This window comes from Kogia breviceps, chromosome 6 (genome assembly GCF_026419965.1).
Source record: "Kogia breviceps isolate mKogBre1 chromosome 6, mKogBre1 haplotype 1, whole genome shotgun sequence".
Taxonomy (NCBI): domain Eukaryota; kingdom Metazoa; phylum Chordata; class Mammalia; order Artiodactyla; family Physeteridae; genus Kogia; species Kogia breviceps.
In genome coordinates this window covers 21,946,081-21,959,061 of record NC_081315.1, presented here as the reverse complement: position 1 = coordinate 21,959,061, position 12,981 = coordinate 21,946,081, and the positions used below count along the sequence as shown (strand labels likewise).

The 12,981-nt window shown below is 38.3% G+C and overlaps 1 protein-coding gene across 1 annotated transcript in view; it reads left to right on the top strand.

Moving 5' to 3' along the window:
* Nucleotides 1-12,981, top strand: part of MGAT4D (MGAT4 family member D) — a 51,848-nt gene that overhangs the window by 11,136 nt on the left and 27,731 nt on the right. Inside the window, exons 2-4 of the mRNA XM_067036905.1 lie at nt 3,188-3,346; nt 5,598-5,735; nt 9,986-10,119. Of these exons, the coding sequence (XP_066893006.1) occupies nt 3,188-3,346; nt 5,598-5,735; nt 9,986-10,119 (431 nt within the window). The remainder of the gene's footprint in view (nt 1-3,187; nt 3,347-5,597; nt 5,736-9,985; nt 10,120-12,981) is intronic.

Below are 12,981 nucleotides of genomic sequence, written 5' to 3'. Positions count from 1 at the left end.
CTCTATGCTTTCCTTGCTAATTGAAATATATTTTTCCATATTCTCATGTTGTTAATAGTTTTCTCTCTATATTTGGATATTCAGCTATATAACATATAAAGAATTAATTTGTTTTCATCAATAGATTATGCCTTTTTCAGTGTAAAATGAACCACTTTATCGAACTTAATGCATTTTTTCCCCCACATGATTGTATTTGACATTTATATACTGGAGCGAGGGGAAAAAAGTAAGTAAGCACAAGTCTAGAACTATGTAAAGCTAAACATTAATAGTGGTTCTTTTTAAGCAGTGGGATTACAATGAATTTTGTTTTTTTCTGTGCCTTTTTCTAAAATTTTAGCTTGTGTATTGCTTCTCTCATCAGATGTTTCCATATTTTAACAAAGCAACCAAGGTCGGAAGCTGCTTTGCACCCTCATTTTCTCTGGGCCGTGTGTTTTGCCACGCATTTGGATGCTTCATAAGCATTATGACTACCTCTGGCCCTGCTCCTTTTCCTGGTTCCCAGTCCAGAATGAATACCAGGTTAGAAATCTAGAGTCATGTTGGAAACCTGAGAGGGATTCTTTTCTGTCTCTCAATCAGTTAAGTCTTCCCAATAAAAGGTCTCAGATATTTGTCATATTCATCTCCTACTTCCTAATCATTTCTGCCCTGGTTTGTTCTTTATCATCTCTTACTTGAAACTAATACCACTGTAGATTCCTAACTGGTGTTTTCTCCGGCTTTCGTTTTGCCTTCCTGAAAAAATCTTCTATGTGGTCACCAGAATGATCTTTCTAGAACATGTGTTCTACCTAATAGTCTTCAGCTATGCTTCTCAGTTGAGATAGTTGTTCCCATGATAGTCTGTAGTGGTGTTCCAAGATGTATAAAGTCACCTGCAAAAAACAAGAGTGACTCCATTATCTTTATACTAAAACGAATATGTACTGTGGAAAAGGCTACAAAATTTGTCCACATTTTATAGAAACTTTACAGAAAGTCCATGAATGTGGTGGGAAGTTATCTCTCTGCCCGTGTCCCTTTTATTCAGATTCACTGCCATTAGAGGTTTTTATAAGAATTGTTTGAGAAACACTGGTTTATACGAAAAAGTTCCAGCTCCTATCATAGCTTATCAAAAAGATCAGCATAACTAGATGCCTCTTTTAACCTCACACTGAATTTTTCCCATGTTGCCCTGAAATAATGAACAGCTTCTGGGTCTTTAGAGACCATGTTTTTGAATGCCTCTTTGCCTTTCCACACTGCATTCCAAGAGAAAGCCTTTCCTCGTTTCCCTCGACTAATTACTTGTGCTCCTTCAAGAGTCCGTGCAGGCCTCACGTCCTCTAGAATCCTTCTCCAGCTTTCTCTCCCTTCCCCTCCCCTCCCAAACGGTCTCAATTCGGCCCTCTGTGAGTACTGTTATCACTGCTCGCCAGGGGTTGAAACCTTGTTCTGCTGTGCCCATATTTCCTTCAAGGGGATATCTTTCATTTCACCCTCCTAGAGAGGACATTTCAAAGTGAACATTTGGAACTTTGCCCAGTAGCTCATTACCTTTCTCACAAGACCGGGGGATTCATCTGAATGGTGAGATTGGTCAGACCTGACTTCTATGGGCCAAATTAACAAGGCGGCAGAATTGCTTCCTTAAAAAGGCAACTTAGGCCATCTCTGGCTCTTCCCCATATAATAACTGTCTTATGTACTCTCTGAAAGAAGGGCTGGGCTCCCTCTTTACTTTTTCCTCCTAAGTAGTAAGCATAGACGGCAAGTCACCTCCTTTGTGGGTGGCCCTGCTGTTGTGCAGCTCCTCTTTCAATAATGGGGTGGGAGTAGGGGTAAATTAACTTGAGTAGAGAAGTAGGACATCCCAGTGCACTCTGCAATATGCCCACTGTCAGAGAGCCCCCAATAAGGTCGATAGTCCCTATCTGGGGCTGGTGTTATCAATGTGTGTGCTTAATTAGTTAAAACCCGAGGACAAGGGAATCTATAACATCAGAAATAACACACTGATTTCAGTCATCCATTTAGTTCTACCAGTTAACCAATAAGCTTCCTGAAGGCAAGAACTGACCATACCTTTTTCATTTTTGTATTTCCATTGACACAGAGTACTTGGCAAATAAAAGGTGTTTAATTTTTTATTTATCATTTTTTTCTGATTACAGAAGCAATGCAACATGATTTTAGGAACAAAAGAATTTTGTGAAAATAGGAAATAAAAAGTGATTCAACAAACCAAAGATTATATATTAACAAAATATAAACTTGTACACTTACTCTTTTTTCCTATATTAATGTACTCTCTTTGCAAAAAAGGAAATTATGTGGTTTTGTTTTTAAAAGGCAAGTGTTTTTACTGCATTAAATATTCTTCTAAAAGGTGATTTTCATAGCTACATAGTATTTAATTGATAAATGAAGGAAGAGTAGCCCATTGATAAATAATATTTATTAGACATTTGTCAAAGCATTTTTTGTGTGTATGCTTTGCTACATGGTTTACGTGCATAATAGCATTATGACTTCACAACAGCTCTGCAGCAGGGATTTTTATAGATCCATTTACACCTAAAGGAGCAGAGGCTAACAGAAATTAAGTAGCTTGCCCAAGGTCACACAAATATTAAGTGGCAAGACTAGGAGTCAGTTCTATGTGATTTGACATGAGAGCCACCAGAACTCTTAAAAGGATATACTGTAATTTATTTAGGATAGTTCCATCCCTGGGCATTATGGTTGTTTTCAACTTCCTTACAATGATAAATAATGCTGCCTATGTTAAACACCCTTAGAGCCAAATCTGTGTACATATTTCTAGTCATTTTCTTCAGAAAAATTCTTAGAAGTGAATTTTTTGGCTCAACTGGTTTTTCCCTCTAATTACAAATCTAATACATGCACAAAATGGAAAATTTGGAAAACATAGGAAAGCACAAAATCATAAAGCAAAAACCATTGATAATCTCATCTTCCAAATATTACTATTTTTAACATTTCATTCCTTTTTTCAGTCTTTTATGTATATACATATTATATGTATATAGCACTATATATACATACATACATAAGTGTAGTATTTTATATAGCTATATTGAAGCATATACTTTATATCTTGTTATGTATTTTAGAAAATTGTATGATACCATTGCTACATGCATAAATATATACACATATGTTTTCTTTGTAGGTAATCAATTAACTAATTGTAGAAACCGTATTTCGGAGTTTAAGGAAACTATACTACGTTTAAAAAACAAAATGGAAGTAAATCGCCAAGAGCTGATTAAAGCCTTCAATCAGATGAAGTATGAAATTGCAGAGAGAGAAGATGCATCGCTAAACTCAGGTTTGGGTGGTTTTTGTTTTTGCGTATGGTGGTTTGTTTTTTAATGTTTTGTGTTTGGAAATTTAGATTTTATTTTCTGACTTTAGGGCAGTTCTTCCCAATAAATATAACTAAATCAGTATTCATTCTTTTATTGTGAGACATGCCAAAATCAGGCCAGAGACATCACTGATAGACTTCCTCTCATCTCTACCTCGAAAATGGTCTTCCTCTGTTTTCTGTCTCTATGAATTGCACCACCATCTGTGATCCACCCGAGAGAAGCAGCCGGTAACCTGAGCATCCTCTCTGAATCCTTTCTTTCCCTCTAGCATATTTCTTTCACGGTAGTTAGTAAGCAGTCCTGTTGGTTCATAATCCTATATAGCTCACAAATCTGTCCACATTGTTTATCACCATTTCTACTACCCTAGTCAGGCCACCTTCATGCTTCATCTGAAGGACTGCTAACATACTTCTTTTTGTTTTTCTCCCACCTATGTATTCTCACTTTAGCCAAAGTGAAGGCTACACTGTCCTGTATATCAACCTTCAGTGGCTCCCCACTTCTCCAGGGTAAAAAGTCCTGCCTCCTGCTTCCCCCTCTGTATTCAAATACCTCCTCGGAGCTCTTAACCCCTGGCAACCACTGATCAATTCTCTGTTCCTATAGTTTTCCATTTTCCAGTATGCCACACAAATGGAACCACACAGTGTGTGTCACCCTTCGAGGCTGTGGCTTCTTTCACTTAGTGTAGATTCACCCAGGTTATCACGTGACCAGTTGTTGCCGAATAGCGTTCCACTGTATGGATGTGCAATGGAGAGTTTGTTTCACTAACTGAGCGACATTCGGATTGTTTTCAGGTTTGTGTTTTTTGGTGATTACAAATACCTGTTGCCATAAGCATTTGTGTACAGATTTTTTTTTACATGAAGGGAATTTTAATTTCTTTAGGATAACTATCTAGGATTGAGAAGCGTATGGCAGGTGTATGTTTAACATTGTAAGAAGCTGCCAAGATGTTTTCCAGAGTGGCTGTACCTCTTGCAGCAATGTATGGGAGTTACAGTCACTCCGTTTAATTATAGCCATTCTGATGCCATGGTCTCTCATAGTTGGAAGTTGTATTTCTCTGGTGACTAGTGATGTTGAACATTTTTTAATGTGCTTATTGGCCCTCCATATATCTTCTTTGGTGAGATGCCTGTTCAAATATTTTACACATTTTTTAATTGGGTGGGTTTTTTTCTTGTTGTTGAGTTTTGAGAGTTCCGTATATATCCTGGATACATATCAGATGGATGTGTGATTTGGAAATAGGTTCTCCAAGTCTGTGGCTTTTCTTCTCCTTCTCCTTATGGTGTCCTTCAAAAAGCAGACATTTTAAATTTTGATGAAGTTCAGTTTACCAGTTTTCCTTTTTTATGTTTTATGCTTTCGACATTGTACCTAAGAACACTTTACCTAGCTCAGGGTCATAAAGATTTTCTTTTAATTTTATAGTTTTAGGTTTTACATTTAAGTCTATGAAACTTTTGAGTTTCTTTTTATACATGGCATGAAGTACAGGTCAAGTTTCAGTCTTTTTCATGTGGATGCCCAAGAGTTTTAGCACCATTTGTCAAAAAGGTCGTCCTTTCTGCACTGAATTACCTTTGCACCTTTTTCAAAAATCGATTGACCATATTTGTATGGATCTGTGTCTGGATTTCTGTTCTGTTCCATTGGCTTCTGTATCTGTTCTGTAATACCCCACTGTCTTGATTACTATATTATGTATTATGAGTTAAATTGGGTAGTGGGAGTCCTCCAACTTTGTTCTTGTTTTTCAAAATTATGGGGGCAAATTCAGATGAATGGTAGGGGTGGAGTCATTAAATGCTGAGAGCCTAGAAAACAAAGCTATAAAGATACAAGCTTTAATGATGTGATATTAATCAAAGTAGCAGAGCAGGCCAATTAGAGCATGTTTCAGTTCTGCCTCCTGCATTTGGAACTGTCAGTTCTGTTAGCCTCTGGTTGTATCACTCATAGTGTTAGACTGAAATTAAATGCTACCTTTAAAATAAACATGAATCAGTAATCTTTGAGCTGTATTTTATAGCCTTATGACTTGATAATTCCCATTTAATAGTATGTATCATATATACTGAATACTAAATTAATCTGTGAATTAACTTATTAATGCTCATTTAAAAAAATTGTACTGGAAGGAGAAGAATCCCTATAAGTCATGAACTCAGAAACCCTATCTTTTCTCTCTTTCAGTTAAGAAGAAAGTGAATGCATTGAATAAGAATGAAACAGTGTCTAATGCATTTGAAGTCTTAAGGTTCTTTTTCCCCCATCTAAGGAAAGTAGACAGAATTTATCCTGATGTAATCATCGGCAAAGAGAAAACAGGTGGTAAGAAAACTTAGAATTGGAAAATCAAATACAGACATTTTGCTCGTTGGGGACATCCTTTTAAGTTTTAAAATGTAATCCATTAATATGATACTCAGATTGGTATATAGACCACCAACCTATCTGGCATTCATTTGGATTACTGGAAATCAATGTATTGTCTGACAGAAAAAATTGTACAACAAATATTTGGAGACTCGAATTCAAATTCAGTTTTAATACAGATGCTTTGAAAATAAGTCAATATAAGCCAAACATCCTTAAGCATCTGCTAAGTGCTTGGCAACTCTTTTCTCCCTTGGTTTTGATAAATCTGTTTCTTGTCTGGTTATCTTCCTATTTCCCCATCTTTCTGGGAACCAAAGTCAACAAAAGCTTTACAGAAGACATCATGTTTGAGCTAAGCCTTGAAGAATGAGTTCAAGTTCACCAGGTATAGGAGAAAAGGAAAAGCATTTGCATTAGAAGCAGGGATACTAGGCTAAGTCTCAAAACATCTGCCATTGCCACCAACCTCGTTCATTCCAATGGGTGAGTCACTCTAGGCCAGGGGTCAGCAAACCAGAGCCTGCAGACCAAATCTGCCTGTTTTTAAATAGTTTTATTGGACCATAGCCATACTCGTTGTTGTCTGTGGCTGCTTTCAGTCTACATCAGGAGAGATGAGTCGTTGCAACAGAGATGATATGGCCCAAGCACTGAAAATGTTTACTATCTGGCCCTTCATAGAAAAAGTGTGCTGACCTCTGCTCTAGGCAGTTCCTTGGGAGTAAGTAGTGTTGGTCTATGTCACACGCCTCTGACAAGCCTATTGTGTTGAGATAGGGGTGCCAGATGAGATTGTTTACCATCTACTGAATTCTCACTGTGTTTCATATGCTAAGTTAGATGTTTTCTTTCATTATCTCATTTAATAATTCTCACAACCCAATGCAGTAAGCCTGTGATTATCTCTATTTTAAACCTGAGAAAATGAGGCTTGGAGAGGTGATGGAACTCTTTGAGATCACGCTTGTAAAAGTTTTTACCTGCGTCAGATTCCTTCTTAGGAATATTTTGATTGTGTCATGTAAATATGTACATATACATGCATACACACGCGTGTGAATGTATGAGAGAGTGCGTGCCAGACAAAGCTACAGCGTACAGAAGAGGTGGAGTCAAAAGACACAGGAACAACAAAGTCAGTACACGGAAACTCTAAGATGTTAGATGCCAAGGAGAAACACAGGCTTGGGTAAGCATCAGCAGAGATAAGCAGAAGCCCGTGACACCGAGTGAAAGGAAGGAGAGAGAGAGGGATGGGTAATTGGGAAGAGCAATGGAATTCCTTGTGTGGGAGCTTGGGGTGTTCAAATAACCCAGTTATCAGCGCTTGTTGGGAGGACAGGCTTCCACATAAACTTCCATCAGCAGAGGTGATTTAAAGGGAGATTTTAGTTACTTTAAAGATGACATAAAACATTTGCAAAAGTATTGAAGCCTGGAGCCTGGTCTACTGGGGAACCTGTCATCAGTCTTGTATGTTCTATTTTCTGATACATCTTAGGTAATTTCTACTCTCTATAGCCTCTCTATAACTATTTTTTATTGAGCCCTCATTTCTTGTCTGGTCTATTGAAATAGACTTGTAATTTTTCTCATGGCTGTACACTTTCCTCAGAGATACATACTCAAATACTTGCTCAAACTCATCGTGCTCAATTCTTCCTTAAGATCCTTCAGTGGATCCTCAGCGCGTAAAGGGTGAAGTTAGCTCCTTGGCACGGTATATGCACAACAAGCTATATTTTTCAAATCTCAGTTTCCGCCGCTTCCTTTTTTTCCCAGCAACCCCAAACCACTTAACGTCCCCCCAGAATAGGCCAAGCAGTCAGTGTCCGCTGACCGCTGACCGCTGCCCGTAAGGAGCACACCGCCTCCCACAACCCACAGCTAACCTGCCACATGAGTCTCTTCTCCACTGTGACTTTTCGGCTTGACTGACATCTTCCGCGTGAAGTCTTCCAGGTCCCCTCGTTTAACAGACTTCTGCGCAGTACCAGCTGCTTGCCAGGCTCTGGGGAACTAGTGGTGAACAGAGGCGGACCTCATCCTCATAGAGACAAATGCGCAAACAATTACAGTAGCAAATAATCAGTGCTCTGATAAGGGAAGTACAAGGGTGGAGCGAGTACTCTGTCCTCAGGGAGGTAGGGAATGCTTTCTGGAGGAAGTGACATCTAAACTGAGACATTTAGGGCGAAAAGACTCGGAACAGGGTAAGCAGGGAAAAGGCAGATGGTGGATAGTGGAAAAGGAGCGAAAAGAAGGGTGAAAGGTCTAACAGCAAGAGGGCCTGGAGAAAATATGTGGCTCACGTGCACAGTTGGGGCTGGAGCCTTTCGGCAGTAAAACACGGGGTAAAGGCCACATAGTAAAGGAGTTTGGCCATTCGTTTATCCACCCCAGAGTTTTGGACATTATTGTGTGGCCGTCATTATATTAGTGCTGGGCTCACAGTAATGGTGAGCAAGAGATACAGAGAGTCCCTTCACTCAGCTTGCATTCTACCCTGGAGGACACATGGGCAACCACAAAAAGGGCGATACGTTTCATGAGCGGTGAGGTAAGACTACAGAGCCAGCGCTCCCAACCTGATTTACGAAGAGCGAGGGGAGCGGGCACGAGGGCCCAGAGCAGGGCGTTCTAGGCGCCAAGGAGCGGCGCGTGCATGCTCCTGGAGAGGACAGGCCGCTGTCTGGTCAGTTTGAGAAGCTGCAAGACACGAAGGAAGACTGGCTTGGAGAGAGGGTAGTTGAAACAGAAGAGGTAGGTCAGACCGGGTCACTAAGGGAAGGGCCTTGCACACTTTCGTGAATGTATTCCTTATCCTAAGTCATGGGAAGCAATTCCATTTGAAGGTGGATCCCCAAGCTTGAAACTTGACTCCTGTTTAACTTAACTCCGTTTGTAAAAATGGAGTTTAAAAACTTAACTCCATTTCTAAAAATCAATTCCAGGTGGAGTGTAGCTCTAAATAACAGGCAAACAATAAATGATCTAGAAGATAATCAGGAAAGCATCCTTATGACTTGAAGATAAGCAAAGATTTCTCAACAGGAATCAAACAGCACTGACTATAAAGGAGATGATTGATAAATTGCACAGTATTAAAATTAAGAATGTCTCTTCTTAATTTTAAGAGGTAAAACATTGAAAAGCAAACCCATGGTGGGAGATGGTATTTGTAATATATATGTATAACTGACAAAGGATTCATATTCAGAATCTATAACGAGCATCAATAAATTAGTAAGAAAACTAGAGACAACTTAATAGAGAAATGGACAAGATCTTAAACAGGATTTCACAAAAGAATATCCAAAGGTCAATATACATATGTAAGTATGTTCAAACACAATAGTAATCAGGGAAATACTGATTCTAACTGCTCTCACTGAACTTCAATAATTTTTCTTAAATAGATGCCTCTCAGTTTTTTGTATACCAGGGCTCCAATGGTTTCAACAACTTTTCTTTCCAGTTTTATTATTGCTTTTTTAGGGACAGGATTTTTCTGAGTTCCTCACTTAGCCATTCTGGAAGTACTTATCCCCATCTTGAAGTGGGGAAATTAAGACTGGAGAGGCTGTATACCTGACCAAACTCAAAACAGCCAAGCACTGGTACAGCCAAGATTGAGTTTGGGTAGACTTCACTGATAGAATCTTACTAGCTACTGGAGTAACATGGGGTCTGTTCTCCCAGTGCTTCAGTCATTAATAGGCAGTAAAAGTTACTTAGAGGCATGGATTCATTCCATCAATCATTTGGAAATTACTTCATACAGTTTTTATCACAAGTGAAAATATTTCGCACTATTTTTCCAATTTTAGGTTCCAGCATCTCCTTAAGGAAGAAGAGTAGAAAGTCAGCCAATGTGTGATGTTTTGTACCCAGTTAGATGAAAGCTATAATAAATGGAGAGTGGCTAGTTTTATTTTTCAGTACGTTGAAACTCTCCAAAATGAGAACATCTTGGAGTCTAATGCGTTTACTAACAATCCATGGCAAATTGGAATTTCCTCAAACAGAAAATGAAATATGTGATAAAAATTAACAGCAGTTCGGATTATTTTTGCAGTAGAGTTTCAAACACTTTTTTGATGACCACACAACCCAAACATAGAAAGAAGCATAGATATTAATGCTAAATTATGTTTTTCTCTGTGCTTTGAAATGATGATGCCATACTCCTGTGTCTGCAGTTTCTTTTGCTCTGGGTATTTCCACTGTTAACAGAGGAAATCACAGTTACCTGAAGCAAACGCTGACTTCTCTCATCTCCAGGATGACTCTTTCAGAAGAGAAGGACTCTGTCGTGATTGTCTCTATTGCAGATGTACGTATGGAAAATAAGTAGCTCCCCTCACTCCCGACCTGTAGTCTCTAAACACCCTTCCTGGGCTTCCCTGGTGGCGCAGTGGTTGAGAATCCACCTGCCGATGCAGGGGATATGGGTTCGTGCTCCGGTCCGGGAAGATCCCACATGCTGTGGAGCGGCTGGGCCCGTGAGCCATGGCCGCTGAGCCTGTGCGTCTGGAGCCTGTGCTCTGCAACAGGAGAGGCCACAACAGTGAGAGGCCCGCGTACCACAAAAAATAAAAATAAAAAAATAAATAAAAAATAAACACCCTTCCTCCATGGTAATCACTGTATCATTTTGAATTTTTTCTTAAATTTAAAAAAGCAATTCCTAGATACCTTTTTTGAATAACAGTGTATTTAATACTTGTTTGATAACACCAAGAAGGAATTAAATATGTCAATCTGAAAAGAAAATGAAATAGTTCCATGTGGAGAAATGTGGTTGTATTGTTAAATGTTACCAGGAGCCCTGTATACTCTATGGTACAGAAATTATATTTACAAACAGGACATTAAAATTGATGCTGTAGTAATAAAACCCACCCAGCCCAATAAAAGGTTGGTATATGAATCAAGAGATAATTTATATTAAGTCACAATAACCATCATTAATTGAGGGACTCCTTTGTATATCTGAATGACTGTGGACAATTTTTATATACATTATTTATAACTGGCATTACATCCCTGTAAAGTAGGTATCCAGATGAAGAACCTGTAGCTTAAAGAAAGTAAATAGTTTGCCCAGTAATTAATAGAGCAGATTCAAATCTGTGTCTCTCTAATGGTCCCAAAGTTTTCTGTCTTGCCTCTAATACCACGTAAAACTATAAAGTATGGTATAAATATTAACACCGTAAGACCTTTCAGAGGGGAATTTGGCAAAATGTGTCAGATTTTAAATGCGCATATCCTTTGAATCAGAAATCTCAATTCTTGGGAGTTATCCTAAAGAGATAATCAGGTCAGAATTTAAAAATAATGAAAATATGACAGTATAGTACAGAGAACACAGACTCTGGATCTAAACTGCCAAGGTTCAAAGGCCAGCTCTTCCACTTCCTGGCTTGTAAGTTTGATCAAGTTACTTAACTTCTCTATGCTTCACTTTCCTTATTTGTAAAATAATGATGATGTTGCCTATAGTATAGGGTTGTTTTGGCCATTAAATTAGCTAATATAGTTAGAGTATTTACAGTGACACATACTAAGTGTTCAGTATGATGCATGACACATACTAAGTGTTCAATAAGTGGTAAGTTCAAAGCTGTTCAGTGCACTGTTGTTTTATAATAGCGTAATATTAGAAACAACCAAAAGACTATCAATAAGAGACTAAGTACGTACGTCTACATTGCAATAATCTGTAACCACTGAAAGGAGAATGAATATCCACATTCACTGATACAGGACGATGTCCATATCATACTGTTGACTGAAAAAAGTTGTGAAGTATCATGTTTAACATTATGTTATCTATGGAAAATGTGATAGAAAAAAGGAAGGAAGGAAGGAAAGAAAGAGGAAAAAATAGACAGATGATAGAATATATAAAGAAAAAAAGAGAGTGGGCAAGCCTTAGAATGATGGTCTCCAAAATATAAATAATGGTTGTCTCTTGATATTGGGAGTTAAAGGGATCTTTGCTGTCCTATAAAATTTTTTCTCTGTTGTTTGAGTTTTCTATAAAAAACATGTCTTAGAATGCAGAAAAACTCTAAATAAAGCAAGCGATAGAAGAATTAATAGGAAAATAGAAATAAGAGGTTAAACATTCTCTCCAAGTTTATTTTCTTCATATTGGAAGCATATACATAATCTCCAAAATGTTTTATGACATTACCGTGTGTTGCATATTACAGTACTATGTTTAAAATATGTTTCAGTGTGCTTAGTGTTTAGTGCTTCTAAAATATGTTTCAGAAATAGCTGGTGATTCCATGTTTGGCTCTCTGAAGAAACTTAAGTACTATAATAGAGTTGTCTGCATCATGGCTGATATTTTTAAACAAGCAGTCTAACTATATACATTCAAAATTGCCTTTCAGACTACTCAGAGTTGACAATAGAACTATAAGTATTCAAAATATTTTCAGAATTTTGTACTGGGAATTCTTGTGGGCCCTGAGGCTGCATCTTGTAAATGCCATAGATTATGTAAAAAAAAATATTACCTGAAAGTATAAGCCACCAAAAGCTACTTACAAATGAGTCTGTCATCTAATCTAGCAGAGTAGATATACAAAGTTTGTTGATGGAAGAAAATTGGGGAATCAAGCCGAGAAATACTGCCTGGGAAAATGTGGTATAATTGTGAAGTAAGCTTGCTGTTATATAATACTCATGAAATGAAGACACTTTCAAAAAAGAGCAGTTCTTTGAAATAAGCCATCCTATTTTTAGGACAAAACTATTTTAGATACATAAGTTTTATATACTAATTTTTTTTTTTTTAAAGAAGATGTTGGGGGTAGGAGTTTATTAATTAATTAATTAATTTTTGCTGTGTTGGGTCTTCGTTTCTGTGCGAGGGCTTTCTCTAGTTGCGGCAAGAGGGAGCCACTCTTCATCGCGGTGCGCAGGCCTCTCACTGCTGTGGCCTCTCTTGTTGCGGAGCACAGGCTCCAGACGCGCAGGCTCAGTAGTTGTGCCTCACGGGCCCAGTTGCTCTGCGGCATGTGGGATCCTCCCAGACCGGGGCTCGAACCCATGTCCCCTGCATTGGCAGGCGGATTCTCAACCACTGCGCCACCAGGGAAGCCCAATATATATTAATTTTTAAGTGTAAATAATGTGTAGTGATATTTCATATTGTGACAAAGAGAAAATAAAGTAT